Raw genomic sequence first — 22,930 nt, 5'->3', positions numbered from 1 at the left:
AATGCCAAAATTTACTCCTATTCATAATTTTACCATCCGAGACATGGATGACATGAACGTGAAGAATAAGCTTATTAAGTTGTCGGACGTGTGTAAGATCTAATGGATGATATTGGGCAATAAGACCTCGGCTCAGAAACGATGGTTACATCTAAATCATACCTTCACCCACCCCCCTAGCACCCCCACAACACCCAAACTGGACACCATCCCCTATCCTAGCCTTTATCCCCAAACTTGACCTCGTCCCCTGGTTCACCCTCATCCATATTTCCTCCCTCACCACCCCAAACGTCCAAATTTCCAGAGAAGAGAGTGCTAGGCGAAAGGTAGGGGTCGGTTTTTGAGCACAGTGAATAACTAGGATCAACGGGTTTCGATAGATTGCCTAAAGCGGATACGTTTGGTGGGAGATGAGAGGGTAGATAAAGAGAAGATTTTAAGGGTAGATATTTGTGGCGGGGATTGTGCTTGGTATTAGATAGTGATAATAATGACATGTATTAGTGGGAGAGGTATCACGCCGCTTAGTATAATTAGGGCTAGACTACCGTTGGATTAGACTTGTTTGGTCAAGCTTCCAGCCTGGCGAGAGTTCGTCCTGGTAACATGGGTATTTACATAGGCATGGCATGTGATTATCCCGAGGTTCTTCATGGTGAACTATCACATGCACTAATGCACATCCGTACGATGCCAAATCACGACTCGTGATATTGAACAAATCTTGAATAAAATCTAAAAAGGTCTCTAAAACCACCAGATCTAGCTCATAGTCTCAGTTCAAACTTTCCCTCGCATAAACAACTACAACTTGGCCTTTGCAGCATCAAGGGTGGGCATCATGATATCCCGCATATCACCCGCCGCCTCATTAAGATAGAAGCTCATCTTTTCCTGCACAATTGTTAGCGACGCCCTCCTCATCTCATCATATACAAACAAAACTTACTGAGCCCAGCCCCTTGGAGCAAACGTTGAACTGAATAGTATTCTCATTAATCATATACGCAATACCCCAGCCATCATCAACGACCTGACTCCAGCCATAGCCATTGAAGTACTCGCTGGACAACTGCGAACTGGAAACAAACCACGTGGAGCTGTAGGTGTACGCCGGATCCTGGTAGAGAGCGGGTAGTTCCTCGCCCTCCTTGAGGCACTTTTTGAGGCCGAAGAGGTGGCGGTCTACACCGCGTCCGTCACTGGCGTCGGAGATGTACTTGACGTGTGCGTCGATTGCTGCTCGGAGCTTCTGCTGGCACTCTTCTGGTGTGGCGTTTGCGTCGGCCATGGCGGCGCAGAAGGCTACGCTTTCGTCCGAGACGGTTCGGCATGTTTCTGTGCGGCCTTGCTGGAAGCGACGGGTGGCGGCGGATTCGTATGTGGGGCGGTTCTTGCCGTAGAATTTGTGGTAGGCGAGTTGAATGATCATTTGTACGTAGGCGTCGGGGCTGCACTTGAACTTCTTGATTAAGCCCTTGCCGTAGCCTTGGTATGCCTGTACCCTCAACTCGTGGGCGCCGATTTGACGGGCAAAGTGTGCCTGGGCATCCTCAATGTCTTGCTGAAGCTCCTTGCTAATCTCGAAGCGCAGGGGTTTCGGGTTGGGTAGGTCGGAGCGGACGTTGGGGTCGTCAAAGGGGAGGGCGTTGGTGAAGATTTGTTGGTTCGCGTAGTCGTTGAGACGGTGAGTGGGTGTGCCGTCCATCATCGAGTGCTCGCCCATGAAGCCAGATGTGCCGTTCTCGTTGACGATGAACTGGAGAGGCTTGTCAAACCATCGGTTTGTGCCATCGCCGTGCCAGTACTGGTGTGCGCGCTCTTCGAGAGTAACGGGGGATGCATCGTCGAGGCAAACGACAAAGGAGGCGGACTCGATGTCTTGTAAGGATGCGGCGTTGACAGGGGAAACCTTGAGCTTGGGGTAGATGTCTGACCAAACATCGCGGTTCTGAGATGTGAGAGCACCGACTGCGGGGGCTCTTTCGGCCTTTTCGTACACGCGCTGGAACTGCAGTTCGAGCTCGCTGGTGTTCAGCTGCTTGCCATTGATCTCGTGAGGGATCTTCCAGAACTGGTTCTTCCTAATGGCGATAATGTGCTGGTTCTCCTTAAAAGGGAATTTTGTGGTGGTGTCTGCAGGCTTCTTGGGCACGCGGCAGCAGTTGAACATCCACTCGTAAGAGCTCATTGCCATGGGCAGCTTCTTCATGTATTCTGGCTCCAAGCTGCCTCCATCGACCATCTTCTTGAACTCCAGGACTGCAGTTGAGATGGCAGCAGCGCGCTTGATAGGGTTTCTTCGCTTCTTGTCATCGCGGTGCGAGTAGAAGTAGCTGACGTATGGCACAACCGGGTCGCGGTAGGCCATGTACGCAGCCTCATTCCACCACTCGTAGATCCAGTTCTTGTGCTTGGGGTCCTCTCTCCGCTCCACCAAGCGCTTCTGTAGCTTTTCCCCCGGCCCACCAGGGGCTACAAACTCATTGACAGCCTTTGTGGTCGCATCGTATTCGGTTTGTGAAAGCAGCGGATGGACAGACTTGAGGTATCGCTTTGCTGTCTCCTCGAGTGTAGGGACAGGAAGACGCGGAAGAGAGTCCTCAAAGCGCAGCATCGCGCCTTTGCTGAGATCCTCCTTGTAGCCTGTACAAACCTCACCGTCAGCTTTTGAAGTTGGAAGCATGTGAATGCAGCGCATGCCACTTACCAGCGGGCAAACTCGACTGTTTCCTTGCTGGAGCCATTGTGACAATCTACAGACCAAAACATTAGCATTTGCTACCCCACCAACGTCAACAACAACATACCCTGGGCTGTGCGAAAGCTTGATGGCTAAGAAGAGGTTTGCGAAGTATCGAGGAGGGTACTCGCGCGCGTGCAGCTCTGCTAAACATCACAAACAAAACTATCTGAGAAGAAGAGAGAAAAGGTCGAAGAAGATATCAGAAGTCAGAAGTCCTAGCTTCACAGTCCCGAGGCGAAATGAACACGCGCTGACAAGATGACAAGGGTAGTGGAGCTGTGAATATGGCAAACCCACACCATCTGGGCCGAGGTTCTCGGAGAAGCGACCAGCACACAACAGAGTAGAGCCCCGTGACGTAAGACGATGCAGCCCTAACCGACGCCCGTTTGCCCGACGCATCCTTGCGGCTATTCCTTGTGACAGTTGCCAGCCAGCCCGCTCTCCCAACCCGCCAACACTGTATTCCATCAATTTGATGATTTCATAGCCATGCCTTGGGCTTAGTCGACATGGGCATCTTGACTTCCCCGCCATGCGGACTAAAGCCCCTTCTGGGCAAGGCTGTCGTTCGGCACGGACGCGACAAGCCGGCATCTTCGCAGGAGCCGAGGATCCTCGACCGAACTTAAAGCCATGTAGCGGGCGCAGCAGGCGCAGCCACGCTCAGCATGAAGCATCTATCAATCTCGTACAAGTAGCTCAGGGGTATCATTTGATCGCATTTGTTTACGTTTTGCGCCTGGGCCGTGAACGATTCAGGGGGTTGGAGCTGGACTAATGTCGATGGTTTGGAGAGTTCCCACATCGGAAAGAGCTTGTGCACGTGATCAATCCGGTACCCGTGAACAGTGAACAGCATGCCATGTGAATACGAACGCGATATTCCATTCTCAATCATGTAATCAAGTCACACTATAGCCATCTCACTTTTGCGCTTGGATTTCAGCAAAAAGGTAGATATTCTCACAGGTTGTGGTCTGCCATGAGCATTGCGCCTGGAAGAGCTTTTGCGTGGTGACGCCACTACATTTCTCCCCCTTCTCTCACACTGGTAACATATCCGCCTCGCCGTGCACTCTTCGTCCTCGCAGTCTAATCTTCAGCAACAATACCCACAAGCTCATGTCCTCCAAACCGACCTCTATTCCCCTACAAACTGCGTCTCTCTCCTTGAAAATGTCACCAAGAACGACATCGACGAGTGGCTGATGGAGAGTGGGATCCTAGATACCATCCTTCAGCCGAGCACCTTTATGGATAACATACCTGTAAACATGTTAGTGGGGCAGAAAGAACCCGTGTTCCCAGCCATGTGGAGTACGCAGAATACATTTTCTATGCTTGCGCTGGGGGACTTGGCCGAGTGCTTCAAGAAGGTGATGGAGGAGCGCGAAGCACACTTCTATGCCCAGTATCTGCTCACTTCGACGCATCGGCCAATTACGTTTGAGGAGGCTATGATGGTTATTGGGGAGAAGATTGGGAGGGAGGTCAGGATGGAGAGGTTGGCGTTTGGGGAGGCGGTGGATGCTTTGTTGATGAGAATGTATGGGGTTGAGGATGCGACAACAGTGGAGAGGAGGAGGAGGAGGAGGGATGCAGCAGAGAGTATGATTTGGTTCTATAATGAGAGGGGTCTGGTGGGGAATAGTAACGTGCTTGAGTGGATGTTGGGGAGGAAGGCGACACAGTTTGGGGAGTGGGTTGAGGGGAAACTTGAACGTGGCAACTAATGACATATGCAGACAGATTCAATGACACACACTTGGTAGTAGCGAAATAATTCGGGTATGAGAAATAGACTCTGGTATATTCAAGCAACAAACAGCAAGTCCCAATTTCCAGAAGCGCACTCGCTCCTTAAAGTCGAGACAGACAAAAAGAACACAACGCCAGTGCTGAGACAAGTCAATCACTGCAAGTCTTACTCAGACCCAGGAGACAACACGACAAACCCAGCCCATAGACAAAAAAAGACTCTCGGAACAGTGGCAATCCGACGAGGATCGCTAAATATAAACATAAGAAACGTCGCAGTGACGGTTGGAAGACAAAGGTTCGGGTCGCAACAGGGTTTCGCGTTGGCGACCCAACCGCGGGTGCTTCCGATCATGTATGATGTGCCCGCCCGCCGGGCAGTCGAACGGTTTCGCAAGCCTCGATGAGAAACGCGGCAGTGTGGGTATCGTGTAGGCGTTTCAGAGCGGCAACGGCTATGCAACCGGACAGTGGAAAGTCCGCATCACCGTCATCGAATTTTTTTCGATCTAGTACTCTGTCCAATGGACTTCCTCTCCGACTTTGACGAATTCAAGGTGACGGTCTGCTCGTCGGCGGGCGCGCTCTTCGCGGCCCAGACAGCAGAATAGACGGGCGAAGCCGTTGCGCTTTCGTGGTGCGAGACCGGCGTAGGGATTCTCTTCGGAGCTTGAGGTTGATGTTGCTGGGCTGAGGGGAATGGTGGCGTCGGCGAAGATGTCGCGGGCCTTTGGTTTTTCAGATGTCATTGCGTCTGGTGATGATGACGAGTTGCGTGGTGTCGTGTCAGAGTATGTTTCGACTGGAGAGAGCATCTGCATTTGGCGGTTTACTCGTGGGGAGCTGGGAAGGCCAGTGGGCGATAGTGGTGGGTAAGATGGCATGGTGGATGTGTTGGATTGGATGTGTTGAATGGTAGAGTAGTTCAAGTGTGATGGATGATTTTTTTCGTGAAGAGGAAATGTTATCTTTATAGAAACGATGGTAGCATCCGGTGCTTAGTCGGTCGTTCGTAAGGGATAGAGGTATTCGGCCTTTGAGAGAAACAATGTTTGTATTACAGAGGTGCCTTTCAAAAGTTATTGCTGACAGGGGGGTCTCCTATTTGACCGAGAAACTACCGAAATACAGACAGATCAGTCTCCACGAACTCTTGGCAGGCCTCTGCCTTCCTTGTACTCATTCCCACCTTCAAGTTCAATAATCTTTTGAACATGGATAGGAATTCTCTCTATCCATGCCTGAATCTGTGACTGTGGGAGATCACTCCAGGCCTGCTCCCATGCTTTTGTGGCCTCTCCTCTACTCTTTGGAGCTCCTTTCTTGGTAGTTCTTCTCTTTAACCATGGCCAGGCTGGCTCAATAGCGTTGAGATCAGGTGAGTTACCACACCAGAAGAGCTTCTCCACACTCTCTCGTTGATAGATAATATTCTGGGCCTGGTGAGCATGAGAGGGAGCCTTATCTTCTTGAACAAGAGTACCTGGCCTCTCTCTCATACACTCCTTAGCAAAGGGGATAAGCTTCGGGAGAAGAACCTCAGTCTGATACCGCCACCAATCAATGCCACCTTTATCATTACCACGAGTGAGCTTCCCATTCTCCTTAGTCCATCTCCATTGAGGAGCTCTACCAGGCTTATTCCTTAAGCCTATCCTCTTCATGCCTATAGTAAGCTCCCACTCCTCTCTCATAATAGGCTCTAGGATCTTATTCATCTCTTCAATCTTAAGAGCTGCTTCTCTCTTCTCTTGGGCTGTCTCTGGCCTCCATACATGAAAGGGACCTTTGTAATTATACGTGAAGCAGCCCCAGAACATAAACTCAGAGTATCCCTTCCACCTCTCTCGTATCACAGATCTTGTAAGAGCCTCATCTGCCTTTCTCCACACCCGATACCCACCACGGCGGTGGTTCAGTACGACAGAGGTCTCATCTGACCAGATAACGTTCTTCCAGTCCTCAAGAGTCCAGTGCTGACGAGCGAGACACCAGGTAAGTCTATCTTGTCTCATCTTCTTCGTCAACCCAGGCTTCCTCGTCGGCTTCGTCTTCTTGTATCCTGCTGCCTTGAGGACTCTCCACACCGTGGTAGGAGAGACGTCGTAACCGTAGAGACTAAGATCACCAGCTATGTCAGCACAGCTCTTCTCTCGTCCATAACGGTCACGGCGTACTTTGTCAACAGTAGGTTCATGGATAGCCTCTTGTTTACGTGGGCGGCCTGAGCGAGGAGCATCTTCAAGGTGTTCAGGAAGAACCTTTAGGGTTGGTCCATTTGGCTCAAAGCCTCGAAGGCAGGCTCGGCTGAAGATAGCGTCGATAGTGCGTGGGGAAATACCCAGGATCTCGCTGATCTGGCTCGTTGATTTGCCCACAAAGCGGGACTTTAAAGTAACAATTATAGCACGTGTGAATGAGTCTGTGTGAGAACGAGGAGCCATTACTAGTATAACTAACCTTTGAGAAACACCAAAGAAAGCGAAGATACTGCTATCTTCAGCTTCAAAAACTCTGACTGTGCCAAGAAATATCGGGCCGATAGATCTACCGCGCTAGCAATAACTTTTGAAAGGCACCTCCGTAGGAGAAGAGCAAAAAGAGGCGTATTAATGTTTATGCGTAGATCAGCGAACTTCCGTGGCCTCGGTGGCCTCAACTATATGTTATCCAGGGGTGCTGCTAGGTCTCTCTCCACGCCAAGGGTCAGCGCCGTAATGCTGTCCAGGGGCGCGGGGCTACGGATATCCGCTGCCACATCTCACACCTGTCGCCGCGAACCTTCTTGCAGCCAGGCGAAGCCGTGTCCCTAGTTTCATAGGCTACAATTTGTATTGCTGGCGTTGGTTTCGTCTCTATTTCCCCGCCCACACTCGTCATGTCGCACAAGATACCAGCAGCCCGATGGCAAAGCGGCGTATACGCGCATGAAGGCCTGAAACCGTGCCGTCTTGATACGGAAAGGCTAAACCCAGCACAGGCGACGATCTTGGGTCCGTGGGCTCGTAAGAGTCAGCAAACATGTTCCTGGGATACCAGGCCGCAAGGTCGCTCGTTGGTACTGCGCGTTTGTTTTGCCGTCTCTGCACTCCTTGAAACACCATCAACGTCGCACTCCTGTCGGAAACAAAATACGACCCGCTCGTCATAGAGCACAAATTTGTGCCCAGTCCTCTGCAAGCCATTGGCGCAATCACTGGCTTCATGCTATTGCAGATTCTGCTGTGCTATGTGCTGCCTACAGGCAACTGCCGGACTTGACGGTTCTTGTGGGACAAGATTTGCCATGCGTTTGTTGTAGGTATGCAGTTGCTGTCAAAGTTGCCTTGTTAGTCTTGTCAGATACGGTCAGTTGCAGCAATTTTTGGATACCAGTAAAGGGCCTATTCGCCCGGCTAGTGCTGAGGCACCGCTGACGACGCGAGGCTGTATCGATAGTAGTTGGTATATCGCCAGCATGGTGTTGCGGCACAGACCCCCTCCTTGAAGTGGGTGAATTCTCCGTGAAGCTTAGCCAATCTCGCTTTCAGCCGCGCTGCGTGAGCCGCGTTGCGTGTGCCACGCACACCAGTGACAGACGTCAAGCTGTGAATCTTTGTTGATTTCAAGAATACGAATGTCGCGCCATCGGTGCGATTGTAAAGTATAACTTATAGTCTGGGAGACTTCTTGTTTGACAACAGTTTACAGTCTGTAGCGCATATCAGAGATGCCTTGCCGGATAAGGTACCAGCGAGACTGCGGCATGGTTGCTGCGCCGTGAGGTCAAAGCAGTAACAAAGCGGCACAGCAATAGACAACACTGACGTTGATCTGCCGGCCTCAAGCTATGGTTGAGGAGCCAGCACGTGCTTGGTTTGTTGTGTTACCTTGCTTTTCCCTGGCCGTGACCGCCATCATGTCCCTTTGCCATCTGCGAAGACATACGTCCTGGGATTCTTGGGACAAGCAATGCCGATTAAAATACTTCTACCAGCTCCGCCTAGCTTTGTGAAGCTGTTCCGAACTCCGTACGAGCCGCTGTTCCTACAGCCCGTGGGACCAATTCGCGAGCTAAACACTGAGGAACCATAGAGAACGTACAGCCAGCTACTGCATAGAGCCGCATTTTTGCCTAGATACCGGCCACAGTGTGGTTCAGTTCGTTTGTCCGAAGTATGACTCCGAGAGGTCCACGAGAAAAGGCTACGAGGCCAGCTACCTAGTGCTCAATACTTATCTTTGGAATTCATGTGTGCAGTAAAACTTGATATAGAATACACAAGTTCAATTCGGGCCCGAGTTGTCGAATGACTGCTACGAAAAGTCTGGTAGGTACGTTGTCGTGGGCGGTTCTGCATCGCGCCAGTCCTAGATGGTGGTATGAGAGTGGGGCGACTGAACCCCGCGTCTGACCCGAACCCCTTAAGAACACTCACTGCCAGGCAGTACCAGCGCCTTGAAGCCCAACCAACCCACCATGCCGGTACACAATGGTAATCTGGTCTTTTATTCCGCGGAGTCTGTCATGCTTCTAGATCTTGGGGCTTTCGCCACCAGACAGTAACTTCCTCATTCGGTTGACTATCAGGCAATAAGTGCGCACGCCGCGACATCCTTCACCACGGCTCATTGCCCATCAGCTGCAACACTTTGCCATGGCATACCTCTTTGCACTAGTCCCTTCACTCCGGTGGTCCCTTTGGTGTACACCACAATCGAAATTGTATCACCGATAGATCTTGTGGTACTGAGTACTAAGACGTTAGTCCGCACCTTTCTCGTGGCACTTAGGAGTTCCCATACGTTGCGAACTTCCATTCAACTCACGACCCCGTGTCGAGCACTGTGTGTTCCTAAGCACACTAACAGGAGTGCTCCCTACCAAGTGCCAAAGCTGTGGGCGATCTAGCCGATAGGATACAACACCGCAGACAGAAGCTTGTGGTGCATCCAGATACTTGTCCGCACAAGCATTTGGCCGGGTTGGCAGCTTATTGACAGTTGACGTGTACAGTTCTCAGCTTCACACACCACACCAGGCAGATCCGTACGACCGGCAAACGTCGGCGAGATCTTAATTACCCAAGTAGGTGATATGTCCCTTGTCCTATTTTCAGCTCAATACATACCGACCTGGTTTCTCTGTACCGGCAAGGAGTTGCAGAAGTCAACGGAAATCTCAAGATACGGACTTCATTGGTGCGGTATCAAGTTGCTATCTTGGTGACTCTCCTACAGTTTCATACAGTATCGGATACCATGGCAGTCACACGCTATCTACCAGCGTGAAATTATGAGGGAGTATTGTGCCATGAATTGATTCATCACCGTCACACATCGTGATCATGAACTTTTCTTGGACTTGCTAACTGTATACTTGAGGCTCACCAAAACCTTAGACTCATTCCCGAGGTTGCTGCGTGACGTCGTGGCAGCAATACGGTCTCTGCCTTCAAACCTTAGTATTGACACGCCATCCGCCAGTTTCTCCCGGTCTTACGCGAAGTCTAAACACAACGCCACTCTTACCTGGATTTCGCCTGACACGGTGTACCCGTTATGGTAGGCTGATTGGAAAGTCGTCTTTGACAGGCATAGCCGAACGGATGCAAGTAAGCAGCCGGTGGCTCGGGCCCAACAAACCATAGTACCGCTTGTTCGCTCCTCTGGCCTCGATACAAATGCCAATTCAATACAGACAAGACGATCGCCGCTCAGTGTATGGTGCTGCACAGAAGCGATGTTACCGGCGCCAGACCTATTTCTACCGATCAAGCATAGGTGAAGTCGTACAGCCATTCAAACTTGGCATAATTTGGACGCTGCGTCTTGACCACCGGGCTCATCGAACCGGTCAAAGTCTCCACATATTTGATTTGCCACAAACACTAGGGGATGAATGATGTGAGTCAAAACAGTCAGACGCTTGGGTTTGTAGCTAAAGCAAAAGTCATCTTTCAGCACGAGACTGGTCCAGACTGGGTCAGTCCGAACGCAATGTATCTTATCAAGTTTCTGTCGTCTGGGTATAAAGTTTCTTCGAACCATTCAGTCTCCTCTAGAAGAAAACAGCTGCTCAGAGCTGAGGCAAATCACGGGGTCCTAAAATCGACGTACAATGGATCTTTCTACAACGCTGGGCCAGTCCCCATCAACAGATCTACCGGGTCCTACCAACATCCACAGAAATGAGCCAAGTCCAAGTCACGATCCTTTCAAGTACAGCCAAGGTCTTGCTGGTGTAGATCAGCCGTCAAACTACCTTTTTGCCAACATACTTATCGCAACCGCACTATTACCGGCAGTACTCACCCTTTGCTTCCGTGTAATCATAGCCGCGAAGAACTATAGACGACAGGTTTCAGCTATGACCTCTTGCAAAGGACAGGATTTCTGGAAGAAGGATCGTCATCCATATTGGGGATTACTCAAACGTCACTTTTTGTACGCACCAATACGGTCGGATCGCAGTCTCAACAAGACGACAAAACCCTCAAACACCAAGCCGGTAGATCAAGTCACTCTACCGCAACTGGCCATCATCATCATATATTTCATCAGCAACATAGCGTACTGTTTGGCGGTTCCAGCGCAACCCACTCCTCAGATGGTCGCCGCATTTCGTGGTCGTTCTGGAGCTTTGGCCACCCTTAACTTGATCCTCACGGTACTCTTCGCTCTTCGAAATAACCCATTCATATACCTGCTCCAAGTCAGCTACGATACATTCAACCTGTTCCATCGGTGGATGGCTAGACTTGTCGTCCTCGAGTCCACAGCACACATATCGGCTTTCCTGTATAACACGTATCACACAACCCACGACGGCGCAGAAGGATGGAAGAACATCGGCTGGCTGCTCAGTCAATCCAGTTCTTTCCAATGCGGTTTGGTGGGCTTCTTGGCTCTCATACTGCTCATGGTCCATTCGATCAGGCTATTACGACATCCCTTCTACGAAACATTCCTGACACTGCACCGCATTGGTATAGCGACGGCGATATCCGGGGTTTACTTCCACTTGGCAAAACACGCCCTGCCACAACTTCCCTGGATCTATCTTGTCATTGCCCTTCTGGTATTAGAGCCTTCGGCCCGTGTGCTCCTCATCTTACGTCACAATCTGTCATGGGAGGGAAGGGCGTGGACTCGTGTAAGTTTGGAAGCGTTACCCGGCGATGCAACTCGTGTCACGTTTGCCCTACCACGTTCGTGGAACGCGAAACCCGGATCACACGTTCACATCTACTTGCCAAGGCTCTCGCTTTTGGGGTCACACCCGTTCTCAGTGGCTTGGTCCCAGTCGTCTGGCTACGCGAAAATTATGTCAGAGGAGCTCCCATCTACAATTGATGACCTCAGAGTTGAAGACGGGCCCAGTACCGTTACCTGCATCGTTCGATCACGCCAAGGTATGACTCAGTCTCTCTACAAGCTGGCCTTGCAAACGGAGAAGGACCAGGTGCATCTTTGGGGAGCAATAGAGGGACCATACGGCGGACATCACTCGTTCGACTCGTATGGCACAGTGGTGCTCTTCGCTGGTGGTGTAGGGATTACACATCAACTGTCTTTTATAAGACACCTGCTTGATGCACACAACAGCAACATGGCGGCCACACAAAAGATTGTTCTCGTCTGGTGCGTAGCCAATCTCGATGCGCTGGAATGGGTGCAGCCATGGCTTGACCAAATCGTGACAGTACCAAGCTTCCATGAAGTCGTCCAGATACGTCTGTACGTGACGAGGACAACCTCACCCATATCGCACGCCATGCTATTGCCAACATACCTCGATGTGAGACAGCAAAGATGTCAGGTGCAGGAATTACTGGATGAAGAAGTGCTCGCACAAATCGGTGCCATGGCGGTCTCAGTGTGCGGGCCAAGAGGCCTTAGTGGCAGTGTTAGGGCAGCTGTCAGGCAAAGAGTACGCCTACGGAGTATCGATTTCTTTGAGGAGGCATTTTCCTACTAGTGAAACACTCACTATCATGCCGATCTCCCGCCGCCGTGGTATGCGAAGTACGCACGCGTACCCGCAGCCCAGCCAGTATCATCTCTTGCATGGCCCGCTTACACAAGGGATGGATCCAGCTTCTCTACATCTTAGCAACGCCAGGTGACTCAATCTAGCCGCTGCCGGCTCCGCCGGTCTTTCTCATCTTCAGCTAGTCCTGCCTTTTTTCTTTACAGCGATACCATTTGTCTTGATTGTTTCTTCTGCGATTTGCATCATATAAGACAGTGTACGTAGCAGCTGACCCGTGTCTCGCAATTAGTTTTTTTTTGAAGAAGTAGTTATATTGTTCGGTGAATATAATGAATGTGTAGCTTGGCAAAGTTTCCACCGATGAATACCAATATCCTCCTGTGATCCTCATATCGCGACCTTTGTCAGCATACACATGTCGACTCCACACTACAAAGGGTGTTCTCGCAGCAAGTTTCGCAATTGATTTGGCGTTTGAGTGCTTCAGTATCGTCTCTTCCCTGAAGTCGTTCTGCTGGAGCCACGGCTACTGCGATGGCGAAGTACTGAACGATTGTTGAAAAATGCATTTTAACTAAAGAACGCGTGTTATTAAAGTCATCTTATTAGCTTCGTATATACATACCGGATGCGTAGAAAGGGAGTGGTTGTTGCGTAGGTCTTGGTAGAGATGATAATCGGGGGCAGGTTTCGGAGGATTTGCTTGAATTTGTACGGTAGTGTTGATGAATGTCGTGGTGAAGTTATGATATCTGTGGGATGGACAGATACTTGTATGTCGACGAGACAAGTTCATTTCGCACAGCGATCTACACAGGCACCCTTTTTTCTCGAAATATGGCCGAGTCGAGTGATTATGGTCTCGTATGGCATCTCGGGCTCTGGAAATATGGCCGAGTTGCATAAAGATAATTCTCATGGTTTTTTCAGACCTACTTAGGCCGTAATGATGAACGAAGCGGGCCTTTTTCGGGCGCTTCAAAACCACGATACTCTGTTTTTCTACCAAAGCGCTACATTATTACCTACATCTGGATACATAACCAATACTAGCCAATGCTGATGGTAACGCAGTTCATCTCCAGCCAAGCATGACTGGTTACCCTGGATTGACATCGGCGAGGGATGGATATTGTACGACGTGGCTTTTTCACTGCTTGGCTTACAAAAACGCCCACGTATCACCAAATTCAACCGTGACCCATGTGGACAGTGTGCATCGTTGCAAAGCAAATCTGAGGTAGCGGTACACATGTTGTCGTGGCGGCTTGTCGATTGTTGCCGGATATCCATGGATACGAGGTTTGGCCCCGACAGACTTTCCGTAAGCGTCTGTGGAGTAGTCTACCTACCACAAGAATATGATCGGTATATACACCCCCCGACTAAGCTCAAGTGTGCAGCGCTTGTTCTCTTCCAACCAGCCTTCCTTATCATGTTGCCTGTATTGTGAACTAGATTGGAAGCATGCTGCTCTAGTCACTACGAGAGGATCCAGGAAAAGAAGCAGGGAGGGATTAGGATGAACCGAGTCTCCTATGATGAGGAGATAGTCAACGCTACTTTGGAAGAAGGCGTCAATTGCTAAGAACACCAGCGCTACGCGCGGGAATGAGAGCTAGACTTGATCAAGCTAGCAGTCTTGCTAAACAATGATGTAACTGTACATGCCGATTTCTCTGACAATAAGTGGAGACGAAGGGAAGAATACAAATCTGGTCCTGAGGGTGACAACGTAGATTTAGGGGATAGAGGAAGCGAATCCAAGTTTTCAAATGAAGGGAAAGTATGACGAGAATGCAGATGAAGGAGAAATAATAGATAGATTAGACAGGTAGTCCATGATAAATGCGAGAGGTTGAATAGAGCATATACCGCAAACTCCTAGTAACTGACGCGAACTGTATACTTCATGATAGCGAAATAAGGCTAGGACCAATCCACCGGCGTAGCTGCTGTGCGTACTCCCATCCTCCCGCACCTGCAAGGCTTGGTTACAGTTCAGGAAGATCAATATGATACGGCAAAGTTGTCAGTTACGATGGACCACCGTGATCGTACCGATTCGTCGTATGCGACATGATGATGAATCCGAGACTCTCTGTGTACTAGTTGCAGCTCCAGGAAGTAACTTGCGGTGTCGGGAATCTGACTGTGTTCCGTTGGGTACCCTCTGTGACCCGAGCGCTGTTGAGTGGATCGACGCAGCAAAGCGAACGAAGAGAAATCACCGTCTGATGAATGAAGCGCATTGATGAAAGAGCGACAATAACGCCAGGTGTGGGGCAAGTGGCAAGTCTCACGATAGCAACATTATACGTCAACAGTGGCAGACGCAAGCAGAAAAAGTGCGACGCAAGAAAGGCAGCATACTCAATCTGAGATTAACTTGGGCTGGAATAGACCCACTAGTAGTAGTAAGTCAATTATAGCCGTAGCCCGTTGAACTACGGGTGGACCACAGGAGAAAGTGCACTGAAGTCGAAAAGGCTCAGTTGAGTGGTTCAGCAGATCAGGTAAGCGCTATGGGTTAACATGGATCCGGGACGCGTGGAAATCTGGGGTTTAGTTTGGAGCTTGCTAATCTCCCACAAGCTTACGATCAGATCACCATGGCAATCAATGCCCGATGGACCTTTCCCATGACCACCGTTCGGCTGATTCCAGGGAGCATGTCAGCGTGCCGCCGCTCAAGCCATTTTTCATATCTTGGTAACTGTTAAGAATATGTTAGGTTCAGTCCAGGTCGGCGAGGTGAGGTTCGTGGAGTAAGCCCGAGCAGAAGGACCGACGCGGAATGATGATCTGTCATGTACGTCCTAAGATCATCATAACAACAAGTAGATAGAACAATAGCTCTTAGTGAAGTTCAATCCAATACAGGGTTACCTTTCGTACCTCTACTCGGTCGCCTATGGTAGTCATACCACCAGAGGAGACCTTGTTCTAACAGGTTATGAGCCCGGTTGCCTAACCCAACGTTATTGTTTTCAAACACCTACCCGAGTCACGAAGGACTCAGATTCAAGAAGGAATCAAAACATCCACCCAAGTCACGAAGGACTTAGATTCAAGAAGGAATCAGAAAAGAAAAGAAGTCGTGTACAACGCGGTTAACACGCAATCACACTTAAATACACCGTCTCTACACCCGAGAACCGATAACGACTGCACCGCCCGCAGAATATCACCCGGATCGCCCGGATCGCCCGGATCGCCTGTATCGCCCGCATCGCCCGCATCACCTACACTCTTAGCATCATACCACGTACCTTGCTCGCATAATAGTCTCACCAACTCAAAACACACAAGATGGCTGTAGAGAAGGAAGAATGGAAGATTCCCCAACTTACAGCTGAAAACCACGATACTTGGTTCCGCCGAAACAAGGTCAAGCTTAAGGGGAAGAAAGTCTTCTATGTCTGCGAGAAAAACCTGGTACAGCACTGCCAAATAGCAATAGCCGGTGAACTAACGGAGGCTATGGAAGAGTTGGAAATTGCTGAAGCAGACAAGCATACTAAGATCCGCGTCAACATTGAAAAAAGAGACAAGTACCTAGAAGATGAAGCCACTGCAATCGATCTCTTGTTTCGGTCGCTTACTGAAGATGACCAAGCCCTTATTGACGAATACGACACTGCCTTCCAGTTCTGGGCCTACCTACAAAAGAAGTACACCCAAACTGACGCCACAACCGCCAACATTTACATGACCAGAATTCAAACGTTCACATTCAATCCTGGGAACACAATTGTTGGATCATGGGAAAAGCTAAAGGAATACCGACGCAAACTCGTAGCAGCAGACGCTGACACCAACGGAGCTTACAAGGACTCTGCACTACTACTCGTTCTTATTAGATCACTCCCGAAAGAATTTAAGACTACGATTGACACCTTAAACGCCCAACTTAACCTTACGGTTGAACAGAAACTTAAGTTTCTGGAAGAGAAGGAGGTTCGAGACCAGCAAGACGCCGACGAAAAAGCTCTCCCAGCATTCCGGAAGACGGAGAAGTATGTTCCGCCTTACAAGCGCCGAAATCACAAGAGCTCACCACTATCGTCTGACTCCGAATCTGGTACTAAGTTTATGGTCCAATGCTTCCTTTGTGACGGAGCCCATGGCGTACGAGACTGTCCAAGACGTGAGAGAGCTCGAAAGCTCCTTAAGGAATACGACGCTAAGAAATCATCTAAGCCGCCTATTAAGACACTCAAGCAAAGGAATTCTCACAAAAAGACTGGCAAAGCATATGGAGCCGAAGAAGTCAATTCAGAGTCAGATGAATTATCCGAGACCTCAGACTCTGAACCCGAGGAAATTGAGACATGCCGTCTCTCAAAAGACATTGTCGGTAAGGCCTCTCCATCTACTTGGGCTGCCGACACTGGCGCCTCCTCCCACATGTCTGACCAACCCTCATTGTTTAGACGAATGATCAAGATCAAGCGAAGACTAGTTCGGGTTGGAGGGGGAGAATTATATGCAGACTGGAAAGGAGAAGCTCAAGTGGTGTGTAAAGACGGATCGTCGACATGGTTGTCAGAAGTACTGCTTGTACCTAACCTTGGAGTCAATTTGTTATCAGGGAGAAGAATTTGCGCAGCAGGCCTGAAGGGTCGTTTCAATTCACACGTACTATGCTTCAAACTAGGAAAGGAGATCATTATTAAAGCAACTATGGACGACGGCCTCTACGTAGTGTCACACATTGCCGATGGATACCACGAGACAGCATTCCTAGGCACGGAACCCCATACACCAGTTAAGAGCGAGCTTAAGGTTAATGAAAAGGAGAGATACCTGCTGTATCACAGACGTTTCGCACACCTAGGACCTACAAAGATTGCCAAACTCCACGAAGTTACAACTCTCCAGAAGAAGATTCAAGTTCCAGAGAAGATTGAAATCTGCGAAGTGTGTTCCCTGACAAAGATGAAGAACAGCATCCCTAAGCAGCTAAGAGAGCACAAGGCCACGAAGCTAGCCTTAGTACAGTTTGACATTGCTGGACCCTTTCCAACATCTCTACGAGGAAACAGGTGGTTCCTCCAAATTATTGATAGCTACACGCGGAAAAACTGGGTTATCCCGCTGAAGAAAAAGGGAGACGCACAACGGGAACTCCGAATCTGGAAGACCTTTGTAGAACATCAAACTGGCGAGAAAGTCAAAGCTGCTGGAACCGACAATGCACCAGAACTTCTACAGCAAGCTGAGGAATGGAGAGTTACACAAGGCGTGGAAATTCAGCCTACAACAATTGCTTCCTCACACCAGAATGGACCAGCCGAGCGAAACATCCAAACTGCTGAAGCTGATATGAGAGCAATGTTGAAAGACGCTGGTTTACCAATTGAGTTTTGGGATGAAGCTGTCGAAGCAGACGCATACCTACGCAACCGTACAAACACAGGACCTATGATCAATGGAAAGCAAGTCAGTCCTGAAGAGGCATTCACAGGAACGAAACCATCCATTGACCACATCCGTGTATGGGGGAGCAAATGCTATTCGTACATCAACCCTAAAACGATTCCAGCAGACCAACGACATGACAAGCTCGTGGACCGTGGCAGAATTGGAGTATTTATGGGATATTCTGAGACAACAAATAAGCAGTTCAAGTTCTATTCGCCAGAGCTTGGATACACCTCAAGGACAAGCCGATTGTCAGTGGACGAATACACCCCTGGAGGGAAAGTTGAACTACGACTGCGAAACATACCAGCTGGACCACAAGGAACGCAGAATACGATGCCAGACCGAAAACCAAGAGGAAGACCTAGGAAGGATCTAGAATTATCTCCTGCCGAACGAATGGAACCAACTCCTACCGAACGAATGGAACCATCTCCTGCAGAACCAATGGAACCATCTCCTACCGAACCAATGGAACCATCTCCTGCAGAACCAATAGAACCAGTTTCCGAGAACCTAATGGAACCATCTTCGGCAGAGCTAACTCATGAACCAGTGAAGCGTCACAGAGGAAGACCAAGGAGGCTAACTACTATTCCTCCTACTGCACCATCTGATGAGCGGGTTCCTAATCTTGTGAACGAAGAGGGGCCCGAAGAACCGTGTACCCAGTCTGTACGAGAAAAGGAGATTCCACGATACTTCACTAGACAAGCCAAACGGAAGAGGTCTAACGAAGAGATTGTTGAGGACGAGAGATTTAGCAAGATCGTTAAAGCTATGCTAGCCCAAGTTGGCCTTACAGAAGAGCAAACACGACTATCTGAGAAGGCTTTCGCAGCAACCGAGATCGCAGGAATCCAGATCCCCCAGACACACGAGCAAGCTATCAACGACCCAAAGTATGGAAAGCAATGGAAAGCAGCAATACTTGAAGAGATAATCGCGTTAATAGAGAATCGAACCTGGGAGGAAGTTCCAAAGCCAAAAGACGCGAACATGGTTGATTCAAAGTGGGTTTTTACAGTCAAAACGAATCTCGACGGGACTGTTGAGAGGTTTAAGGCACGCCTTGTGGCAAGAGGTTTTACGCAAGCACACGGAACAGACTACAACGAGACTTTTGCCCCGACAGTCCGCATGGACACCTTACGTCTGTTTATGGCCACTGTCGCAGCGGAAAACCTGGAATGTTTCCACTTTGACATTAAGAATGCATTCACAGAGTCGCACTTGAAGGAAGAGATCTTTCTTAAGCAACCCCAAGGAGTAGAAGTCAAAAAAGGATACGTCCTTAGAGTTCTCCGCAGCTTATACGGACTCAAACAGGCTGCTCGCGACTGGAACTTGTTGATAAAGAAAGAACTTCTGGCATGGGGATTCGTACAAAGCCTCGCAGACCCGTGCATGTTTATCCACAAAGAAAAACAACTCCGTATCCTCGTCTACGTTGATGACATTGCTGCTGCTGCAAAAGATCGAGCTCAAATTGATTGGTTCTACGAGAAGCTTTCTGGAAGATTCAACACCAAGAACCTGGGGGAGATTCATAAGATCCTTGGAGTACGAGTTACGCGAGACAGAAAGCGCCGCACAATCTACCTCGATCAAGAGCAGTACCTACACGCAGTACTTGACAAGTTTGGAATGTCTAGCAAACAACACAGAGACAAGAAGATTCCATCTGCAGATTACACTTCATTTAGGCCAGCCACTGACAACGACACCCGAATCGACATCACTGAATACCAGCAAGTGATAGGGAGCCTTATGTTTGCTATGGTTCTTACACGTCCAGACATTGCATTCACCCTCGGAAAGCTAAGCCAATACATGAGCGATCCAGCAGAACACCATGGCCATGCGTTGAAGAACCTGCTACGATATCTAAGGTCGACAGTGACATTGAAGCTACGCTACGGACCAGGGGGAGTACACTCGCAATTTGTCATCTACTCTGATGCTGACTGGGCAAGCGACATGGTAGACCGAAAGAGCGTTTCAGGGAGCACTGCAATGTTCTACGGAGGTCCAATATCATGGTCTAGCAAGAAGCAACGGTCTGTTGCAACGTCAAGCTGCGAATCTGAATACATCGCACTATCAACATGCTGCAAGCAAGGCCAGTGGATTGCTCAAATGTTTAGAGATCTTGGGTTCCCAAAGTACATTGGAAAAGACACCAACAAGGTCCAGATGCTAGGAGACAACCAGGGTGCCATTGCACTTACAAAGAACCCTCACCTTCACGAAAGATCAAAGCACATCGACGTCTGTTATCATTTTATCCGAGACCTAGCAGAACAAGGCAAACTCGATGTGGCCTACGTTCCAACTGCAGACATGGTGGCTGATGGAATGACAAAGCCATTGCAGCGAGTCGCATTCGAGAGATTCAAGAACCAATTAGGAGTTGTCCTTGGACCGGACCTGCCCTGAGGGGGAGTGTTAAGAATATGTTAGGTTCAGTCCAGGTCGGCGAGGTGAGGTTCGTGGAGTAAGCCCGAGCAGAAGGACCGACGCGGAATGATGATCTGTCATGTACGTCCTAAGATCATCATAACAACAAGTAGATAGAACAATAGCTCTTAGTGAAGTTCAATCCAATACAGGGTTACCTTTCGTACCTCTACTCGGTCGCCTATGGTAGTCATACCACCAGAGGAGACCTTGTTCTAACAGTAACGCTTGTTGATGTCCCCAAGTCGGGACGTATTGATTGTCGGTAAGCCGTATCTTCGGATCGGTCTTGACCATCGTACGTCTGACCTCCACTTTGAACCGGACCATCGCACGTCTGACCGCCACCTTTTGCGCACTGGTATAGTGAATGACCCACAACAGACGGGATATTCTCCTCATCGACGTCCTCTTGATGCGCGGCGGCACCATCAATCCAAAACGTCTTTAGGACTTGATTCTCGATTGGTATATTTTACATGCATCACTGCTGCCCAGTACCTGCGCACAGTTAGTTGCATAGAATACATACAGACTTGTGGCAGCGCTCTCACCATGCTGTTCGGAATTCATGACTATCTAAGTCTTGATGCACACCACACATACACATGATAAAATGAATAACGAGTTATCCTTTACATCATCGCCTCTTAGAAATGGCTACTGTTCATGGGTCCACGGCCACCGCACTCATCGTGCCAACCAGAAGCTTGCATGATGCGTAAAAAAAAGGGAAACCCGCTACCAAGAAAGTACATCGTGGGCGGAGGGGGCAAAGCCAGATTTCTCCTCCCTCCACTCCCGCCTATCTACCTTTTGCAACGCCCTATTGACTTTTATGCCGACTAGAACAAGTTGCAATTGTAGCAAAAATGTCCATGTACGTCATCGTCGTATCCGCTGGGAAGGAACAAACAACCGGCAACCTCGAAGAACTAACAAAATTTAGTACATTCACCCAGCCGACCGACTACCCCGCTGCGCTCCTAAAACACCGCGTCGCTTCCCCCAAACATCTATACATAGCCGCATCAGAAGCAGATAAAGTTGCCACCAGTCTCGGTATACCGCAATATGGCAGATTCAGCGAATACACCAAGTCGAACATCGAAGCGCACTTGGCAAATAAGCGAGAGGGCGAGCACAGCACATCTGGCCTAGTTTCTACATATCGGAGTGAAGATGCGGCATTGTATTCGAAAGGAAGACTGGGCTCCGAGAAGAAAAGTGTTTTGGCGCTGTGTGTAAAAGACATGACGCCAGTGTGGCTAGTGATAGGAAAAGGTCTTTATGTGCCCGCTTGGGTTGAACAGAATACCGGTAATCATGGGACTGTGAAAGACGATGGAGTCTGGGTCTGCCTTCTTGAAGCGAGGATCGTATTGGGTATAGATGAGAAACTAGGCGAGGAGGAAGAGTGGCTTGCTTGCCAGCCTGTTGTACGACAAAAGATCAGCCAAAGTACAAAGATATCCGGTAGCAATGCGAAAGAAATTGTCGGGAAGGCATTTGGCGAGCAAGAAAAGGAAGAGGGCGAGGATCAAGCGAGAAGACAACCCGGCACACGAGGAGGGCGGGATCAGGCGAGCCATGCAAAGCTCAGAAGAAGCCCATCAACGAGTTCCCTACCTCCCCCTCATATCCCCGCTCGGAGAAGCTCTTTAAACTCTTTCTCCCTCAAAGTGGCCGGCTCAACTGAAAGCAGTGCTGAGCCAAGCTCAAAGCTCAAGGTCACCACTCGCGACGCGACGATATCTCTCACAAATGCCGACCAACAACGTGCTACATCACTAATGAAGTATGCGCTACTAGTTGCGCACGGAAAAAGGATCGAAGCAGAGGAAACGTGGCTACTGGACACAATACCCCTCAGTGAGAGCTTGTCTCAAGCAGGAAGCTTGCATACGATCCGTGAAGTGGATACAGAAGGAGAAGACGGTGAAATGAAACATGAGAGCGCCCCCGAAGCTGACAAAAGGAGCCACATAACACCAATTGAGTCGTCAAGAACTTCTTCTCGATGGAACAGTGAATCCGACTTAGACGACGACAAGTCGTCACAACGTCACGCCTGCCCGAGCGAAGATACCGATTCGTTCCAGGAAGATTGTAGGCGGACTAAGAGGTCCCTAGCACCATCGCCTTCTCAGTCCATGCTGAATCACAGTGTTGAAGGAAACCGCGAGCCCTCATCTCATTCCCGTCGATCGCGCCGCGAACTGCTCCTAGAACTGCAGTCCGATGAGGACTCGTTACTGCGAGAGTACGCACGCGTCAGCCTACAAGCCAGTGGAGTCTTCGATGAGCAAAGAAATATTTCACAAGAAGATCACGCAGTCTCGCGCGCAGAGACTCAAGCTCCCCCTCATCATGATCCAGCCGAAGATGACATGCTTCCAGCCAGACGACACACGCGGCTCGCAACTTTAGCACACCCTACATCACCACCACACTCCCCGCCGCCACCACCATCATCCACCATGCACACCACCCCTTCCTCCCCATACACACGTCTTCACCAGAGCCCCTTCTCCTCCCAACCCATCACCCCCCAAACA

At 49.6% G+C, this 22,930-nt stretch overlaps 6 protein-coding genes across 6 annotated transcripts; 3 read left to right on the top strand and 3 right to left on the bottom strand.

Annotated features, from left to right (window-relative positions):
• Window positions 1–807: 807 nt before the first annotated feature.
• PtrM4_121710 (carnitine O-acetyltransferase) lies at window positions 808–2,750 on the bottom strand (the record flags this gene model as incomplete). Its single annotated transcript, XM_001935427.2, has 3 exons — window positions 808–897; window positions 953–2,649; window positions 2,714–2,750. The coding sequence occupies 3 exons, from the start codon at window positions 2,748–2,750 to the stop codon at window positions 808–810; spliced, it is 1,824 nt and encodes a 607-aa protein (XP_001935462.1).
• Window positions 2,751–5,019: 2,269 nt separating this feature from the next.
• Window positions 5,020–5,394, bottom strand: PtrM4_121700 (POP1 domain containing protein; the record flags this gene model as incomplete). The annotated part of the gene is made up of 1 exon (XM_001935426.1): window positions 5,020–5,394. The coding sequence occupies one exon, from the start codon at window positions 5,392–5,394 to the stop codon at window positions 5,020–5,022; it is 375 nt and encodes a 124-aa protein (XP_001935461.1).
• A 252-nt stretch (window positions 5,395–5,646) lies between these two features.
• On the bottom strand, window positions 5,647–6,749 carry PtrM4_121690 (uncharacterized protein; the record flags this gene model as incomplete). The annotated part of the gene is made up of 2 exons (XM_066108485.1): window positions 5,647–6,628; window positions 6,688–6,749. The coding sequence occupies 2 exons, from the start codon at window positions 6,747–6,749 to the stop codon at window positions 5,647–5,649; spliced, it is 1,044 nt and encodes a 347-aa protein (XP_065961670.1).
• A 3,861-nt stretch (window positions 6,750–10,610) lies between these two features.
• On the top strand, window positions 10,611–12,470 carry PtrM4_121680 (ferric reductase; the record flags this gene model as incomplete). The annotated part of the gene is made up of 1 exon (XM_001935424.1): window positions 10,611–12,470. The coding sequence occupies one exon, from the start codon at window positions 10,611–10,613 to the stop codon at window positions 12,468–12,470; it is 1,860 nt and encodes a 619-aa protein (XP_001935459.1).
• A 3,327-nt stretch (window positions 12,471–15,797) lies between these two features.
• On the top strand, window positions 15,798–20,351 carry PtrM4_121670 (UBN2 multi-domain protein; the record flags this gene model as incomplete). Its single annotated transcript, XM_066108484.1, has 1 exon — window positions 15,798–20,351. The coding sequence occupies one exon, from the start codon at window positions 15,798–15,800 to the stop codon at window positions 20,349–20,351; it is 4,554 nt and encodes a 1,517-aa protein (XP_065961669.1).
• An 893-nt stretch (window positions 20,352–21,244) lies between these two features.
• Window positions 21,245–22,802, top strand: PtrM4_121660 (uncharacterized protein; the record flags this gene model as incomplete). Its single annotated transcript, XM_066108483.1, has 2 exons — window positions 21,245–22,645; window positions 22,698–22,802. 2 exons carry the CDS (start codon window positions 21,245–21,247, stop codon window positions 22,800–22,802), a joined length of 1,506 nt encoding a protein of 501 aa, XP_065961668.1.
• Between the last annotated feature and the right edge of the window lie 128 nt (window positions 22,803–22,930).

The sequence above is a fragment of the Pyrenophora tritici-repentis genome, chromosome 6, assembly GCF_003171515.1.
Source record: "Pyrenophora tritici-repentis strain M4 chromosome 6, whole genome shotgun sequence".
In the NCBI taxonomy this organism is placed as follows: domain Eukaryota; kingdom Fungi; phylum Ascomycota; class Dothideomycetes; order Pleosporales; family Pleosporaceae; genus Pyrenophora; species Pyrenophora tritici-repentis.
This window is presented reverse-complemented; position numbering and strand designations above follow the sequence as displayed.